At 39.0% G+C, this 6,181-nt stretch overlaps 1 protein-coding gene across 4 annotated transcripts in view; it reads left to right on the forward strand.

Moving 5' to 3' along the window:
• Positions 1 to 6,181, forward strand: part of LOC106946001 (zinc finger protein 507) — a 32,329-nt gene that overhangs the window by 11,672 nt on the left and 14,476 nt on the right. For all 4 annotated transcript variants that reach the window (XM_015030041.1, XM_015030042.1, XM_015030043.1 and 1 more), the window contains exon 5: positions 2,538 to 2,642. In XM_015030041.1, coding sequence (XP_014885527.1) covers positions 2,538 to 2,642 — 105 coding nt within the window. The remainder of the gene's footprint in view (positions 1 to 2,537; positions 2,643 to 6,181) is intronic.

The following is a 6,181-nucleotide window of genomic DNA, read 5'->3' on the forward strand; positions in this document are numbered from 1 at the left end:
CATTTCTAGAATTGCACATATTTACAAGAAAAAAAATATGAAAAAGTGGCAAATATGCAAGGAAAACAAAAACAATCTTCCACGATAAAAGGTACAAATTTATGATGTTTAAACTAGGACATTATCTGACATTGTAAAGTCAGAAACTTGTAAGAACTTTGAAAGAAAAATAGAAATTTTCCAAAGCAGAAGATCCAAGCTCTTTTTGTGTATCGGAACAACTTGTCACAGGTAAAGTCTCGACATAAATGCCTTCTACAGGATCTAGACTACATGTCTGGCCCAGAGATGGGCCAGACATGTAGTCCATTGTCCATTGTGTCTTACTGTTGACATTTCTGTGTCTTTTTCTGTCAAAGTCCAGTTTAAATGTCTATTAGTTGCAATGCTCCAAAGAACCTTTAGATGGCAGTAACAGTTTGCTAATCAGGATAAACGTGTCCCCACTCAGAGCTCTCACTGTGTGTATCACACACTGTCTGTTTGGGATTGGATGTGTTGTTGACCCAAAGCACATACATGTGCTCATGTCAGTCTAAAAATGAAAAATCTACTCTGAAAGCTTGTGTGTGCTGTTTCTGTGAGCCTGTGGTTCACAAGACCTCGAGCTGTTCCAGATTCAAACATTTCAACGAGGACAAGGAGAGGGCAGCCATCTTGCTGCCACCTTTCTGGTGTCACATGTGCAGCTTTCTGATTCAAATCAAGTCTTCTGTGTTGGACACATGAAGGCGCTGTAAGGACTGTTTCTCATGCAGAAAATCCTCTCTCCCACTGAATTGAGGGGTAAATGGCCAGAGCAAGAAGCTTTTCAGCCAAATGCAGGAAATCATGACAAAATAAAACGATTTCCTGCCTATAGCTGGGTTTTCCTACTATCAGTCTGTGTTTTGTAGAAATTCGCCATACTTCCTTCTTAAAAGGTGTGGTCCAAAGTTCCTCTAGGTATATTGTATGTATATTTTCTCTCTAGGCCGTGTAATCAGGCAGTTTTGTGGTGTCTTATCCACTTGCTTGCCAGTAGAGTTTTAGGTGACATATTGAGAGGGAATGCAAGCACAATGTAGGACTGCAGCTCGCCAGCGATCGACCTCACGTTTCTCTGGAACAACTACTTTAATTAAGGAGTTACAATTAATTGGGCTTGAAGAGCCAATAGAGTGATCTGATTATATTTGTGCAGTAATACTGAACAATTTTCCCAACTGGATCAGTGTGTAATGGACAGACTGTGGAGATGTCCTCTATTATCTTGTTTTTATGCTGTTAAAATTAATCACCACAAATTACCTAAATGCAGGCATTTCCTGTAGCATTGTGAAAGTGAACCTCATCAGCTGAAAATGTAACAAATGTTGCAACCTTAGTCCTCAAATGAACTGTGTTTACCGGAATGATTTGTTGAAAACAAAACTGTAAATAGGCCGTTGAGTTTTTGTTCCAATCAAAAGCAGATGCTAACGTCACCATAGTTAGCAGCTAACAGGTCATGAGCTCATTCTCAGTGCCTGTTAATCAATCCCATGTTGAATCCAGAAAGGCTGCAGCACATTTTCATAGTGCTGGAGGACTCCTCCATGATTTTGTAACAGAGCGTTTATCAGCCTCTTCAACTGCAAATCTTTCTCAGTCAGTTCCATCGGAACATTTTTTCTTTGTGTCTATCGTTGTTGATGTTCTTTATGTAAGAGTGTTGGAGGATCTTAGGTAAACAAAGAGGGTGGTGTTTATTTATTCATGTGTCTGTAGAGACCAAAAGGGTTCAGCTGTGTATAATGAAGTCCAGTAGTCATTTTAAAGTGGGACAAAACTTTTTCTGTTAATATCTTTCTGTACTCCACACTTCTATGAAGAGTACATTCACCACATACATTTTTAATCAAACTGCACTGCCCTCCCTCTTCTAATCTTGAAAGCTGCTTGAATTTCATTTTATGCATTGTTCTAATAACACAAACTGTTTCCCTAGATCCTGTATTTTCCCTAAACCCTCCGTTTAAAAAAAAAAAAAAAAACAAATACATCAGTTGGGATTTCTCCATTATCCTTATGACTGTAGAGATGCAAAGCAGCTAAAGAAGCCAAATTGCAACTAAGGAACAACTTGAAGAAGTAATAGAAAAGAAAAGGGAGATAAATTATGATGTATGTGTTTTCTAATTAGGTTAGTAAGAGTTTGCTTGTGTTGACTCAGAAAGGTCTTGCTTAGTTTTAATGGCGTCCACATGGCCACGAGTGCGGCTCCCATCTCCAGACCTTGAGCAGAAGCGTATTTGCCCCTGAGCAACAGCCAAAGCCAGCCTCATCTTCCAAGCAGAACGTCCAGAGTGCAGTGCAGCAGAACGTGCCGCGATTTATTCCTAAAGTAGCAATTTCCTCTCTGTTTTTTTTTTTTTTTTTTGCTGTAAGTCCTTCTTATCTCCCTTAAGGCTACAAGTGTGAAGAAGCAGCACAATGACCTCGCTACGCAACTCGTTAAACTGACAGCTCATCTTCCTGTTTCTCCTTTTTTTTCTTTAATTTCTTCCATCTTCTAGCTGCTGTAGCTGTGATTTTGCCACCACCAACATGAACAGCCTGAAGAGCCACATGAGGAGGCATCCTCAGGAGCACCAGGCTGTGCAGCTGCTGGAGCAGTACAGGTGAGAAGCAGAGGTGGAAACTACATCTGGCTTCAAAATGAGCTGAACTTTATGAGCCTCTGTGTCAGAACAGGAGGGAGGGTTCTCTACACCACCATGAGGGATTTGTGCCATCAACCCATTGGTTTCTTGTAACTTGTAATGAGTGTTTACAAGCTCTTAATGTGCACCCTCCAATAGGGTCTGACAATAAATCAACAATATATGTTGATATAATAGATAATATGTCTGACAGAATATTCAGTGTTCTGTCACCATCCTAAAATAATGACCCAAGTCACTTTTTTCCAAAAGTTTTTTTTTTGTTTGTTTGTTTTATCTAAATAGTCTTTTGGCAATGATAATTTTGTTCATATAGCACAGTTTCAGCAACAAGGCAGTTCAAAGTGCTTTACTTCAATTAGAAGAAAATTCAACAAAACAGCAAACCAAAGAAAAGGCAAAAGAAAAAAAGAAATTATAAAACTACAAAAACGGTCAAAATCACTTTTGGCAAAATATGACGTAAGCCGTTATATTAGGAAAGTGAAGACTGAATGTTCACCGACCTCCCATCCAGTACCGCACAGCATTCTGGGGAATGTGGGCAGAGGAAGGACTTTAGCGACTTCACCTCTCATGACGTACTAAGCAAGGTGGGCGACATCGACTAAATCACTCCCTCTTTGGTTACCTAGCAACAACCTGTTCTTGCGCAGCAGCAGTTTCAGGTTTCGTCACTGTGTTTCCTTATTCTTAAGGAAGTTTTTATTCTCCTTGTAGCGACAACTTTGGATAAAACAGGAATGGTGGTCACGACACAAGTTTGTCAGTATTTCAGATCTTTAAAACAAAAACAAATCATCAATTATCAATATCGACTGATATGAAGCACTGATATCATAATACGTTTTTAAATTATATCATTCTGCTCTATCCTCATATAATAATAATAAAGTTTTGCTGTTTTGTCTCTTTTGCCTGAAGTTGTTTAGAGAGCCTTTGTAATGACAGCAGGACTCCAGAGACAGGTTCAAAAATGAAGCAGCAGATCAATAAAGCTTTGGATGAGATTAAAGATCAGAGGTCAGTTGATTTATACATAATCTTAGATAAGGTAAGACATTTTAGAAGCTAGTAGGACAAACATAAATTGCAGCAAAAGACTTGAAAATTTGCAGCCAAGCCCTAAAATTGCTCTGATCTTTAAAGGTAACAAAAACAAAACTGTTTCCCAAAACCGAGCCATCGACGCGCGATCACGATTCCATAAAACATTGAAAATACAATTAGTGCAACTTTGCCTTCCACCTCCTAATATTTAAAATCACTGCTCCTTAATTTGTTAAATCATTGTTGTTATTGGTTAAAATGTAAATGCACTGTTTGTGCTGCGTTTTAATGGCCAGGTGGGGGCTGTGCCTTCATTATTTCTTTGTCAGATAAGCAAGAAAAGTAGTTAAATGGGAAACTGCTGCTGCCAAGCCAACAACAAGCACTCAGAGCTCTTAAGTCAAGTAAAACAGGCCACAAATAAAGCAAATCAGGTTAGAGAGTGAACAAGAATATTAGGGAAGGACAGTTCATTTAGAAGAAGCTCAATATTCTGTCTTCAGTTTCAGTTCCACTGAAGACATTATTGGTTGACCGATTGACAATGAAGAAAAACTCCAAAAGCTTCAAATTAATTTTTAAATTGAGTAGAGACTTCACTTTTAAAAAACTAAACATTTTTTATGCTTAATCAAGTTTAGTAGAGTGTCTGCTTTCCATTAAATTCATATATCTCGAATGAATGCCTTAAAATGTCTTCAATTTAATTTTTTTTATGTAAAATGAGAAATTTGTGTTTCTGCGATGCTTAATTATAATTAAGTAGGATTCCCCAACCAGCCCCTGTATTTATATAGTTTTCTGTTTTAAATTGCATTCAAGGTGGCATAAAAAAATCTTAAAATGTCTCTAGGAGGCTAAGCTAGGTGGGCTGCATCAACTGATTAACTCACTCACTCTCTGGTTACCCAGCAACAACCTGTTGAGTAACTTGTGCAGCAGCAGTTTCAGGTTTCACCACTGTGCCTTCTCTCTTCACAGTGGAAGATGGTTGTTTACAGCACAGGAAATTTCCAGTAATCTTCTTGGCATTGAACTAGAGCATTACATGCGTCATAGATAAATGTTAGCAATGAGGTAAAACTCAAAACCTCAATACAGAACATGAGTTCAGGAAACAATCATTGCTCAACCGCTGAGAGCCCAGACCCTCTAGGTGAATCAAAGCGTAGAACAAGGGGCTGGTTTTTACCAGGCTAGGTTAGTGGATGCTGTTGTCCACTTTGCTCAGAGCCTGACTTGTAAAGTTGTGGCAGTGATTTTCTTATGGTAAATGTCTGTTTTATTCACACTAAATTCCAGAGTTTACGTCTCCAGGTTGTCTCATTAGTGACGATTAGTGACGGTAAACAGGAATCAACTTAAGGCAGCATGTGAACATGTTCTACTAATAGGAAGAGCTGTGGTGCCAACTGGAATCAGATGAATGTGTGTTTGGTTCTGCTGCTATAGCAGCACCAGCTGTGGCTGCGGCCCAGGTTGTTAGGTTCTCCATCTGGACGTTATTAACGCAACGTCTCTCCAACAGCTCCGGGGAATTCCTCTGTGTAATTACTCAGTGGATGAACAGCTTTCTGTGGTCAAACAGCAGTTCACTGTGACATCATGTTCCCTTGTTTGACACGTTTGTGTAATACTGGGATGATTGATGATATATTAAGCTTCAGTTTGCACCAAATTTCACATTATAATCAGATGATCCCTCAGTGACGCCTGTTGGCGTCATCAACCAACCTGGAAAGAATCACAGAATTGAGATGGAGAAGTGACAAACTTTTCCTGGCTGATGATGATTCCTTGTTTTCTGCTAATGTTGGTTTTGGGTAATTCAAGTTTGCATCTTAATGATTTTACACCTTAGCCTGTATTAATACAATAAAAATAACTAACCATTAAAGAAATATATGGTGCAGGTTTCCTATTAGAGGTAGCAACTTTAAATTCAAGAAAAAAAATGAATTAAAGCTGCAAGCAGCCTCGAACAGCCCTCACAGCCTCGAACGGCCCTCGCAGTTCAGTACCGCTCCGGCCTATTGGCCACCGCGGCGTTGTCAAACGGTGTTTTGACTAAATTCCGAGAGGTTAGAGTCCTTGTCAAACGGTGTTTTGACTAAAGTCCAAAGGGTTGGAGTCCCAGTTGACGGTGTCTCAACTAAAGTTCTACAGCTTTTTATTTCTCTTTCTCACTGTTTACGTTTTCATTATGTTTTTTCAATCTCTTTCTCACATGCTGATTTTATTTTAATTATGTAAAGCACTTTGAAATGCCTTGCTGCTGAAATGTGCTATACAAATAAAATTTGATTGATTGATTGATCCAAAATGGCCGACTTCCTGTTGGATTTGCACCATGGCTCCCAGAGACTTTTTTGTAGGTCCTGACAAGATACACATGTGTGCCAAATTTCATAATTCTTGGATAAAGCATGGCTGGGGGCTTATTTTTT

This window comes from Poecilia latipinna, unplaced genomic scaffold, assembly GCF_001443285.1.
Source record: "Poecilia latipinna isolate Pla-1442-1.1 unplaced genomic scaffold, P_latipinna-1.0 Scaffold170, whole genome shotgun sequence".
Lineage (NCBI taxonomy): Eukaryota > Metazoa > Chordata > Actinopteri > Cyprinodontiformes > Poeciliidae > Poecilia > Poecilia latipinna.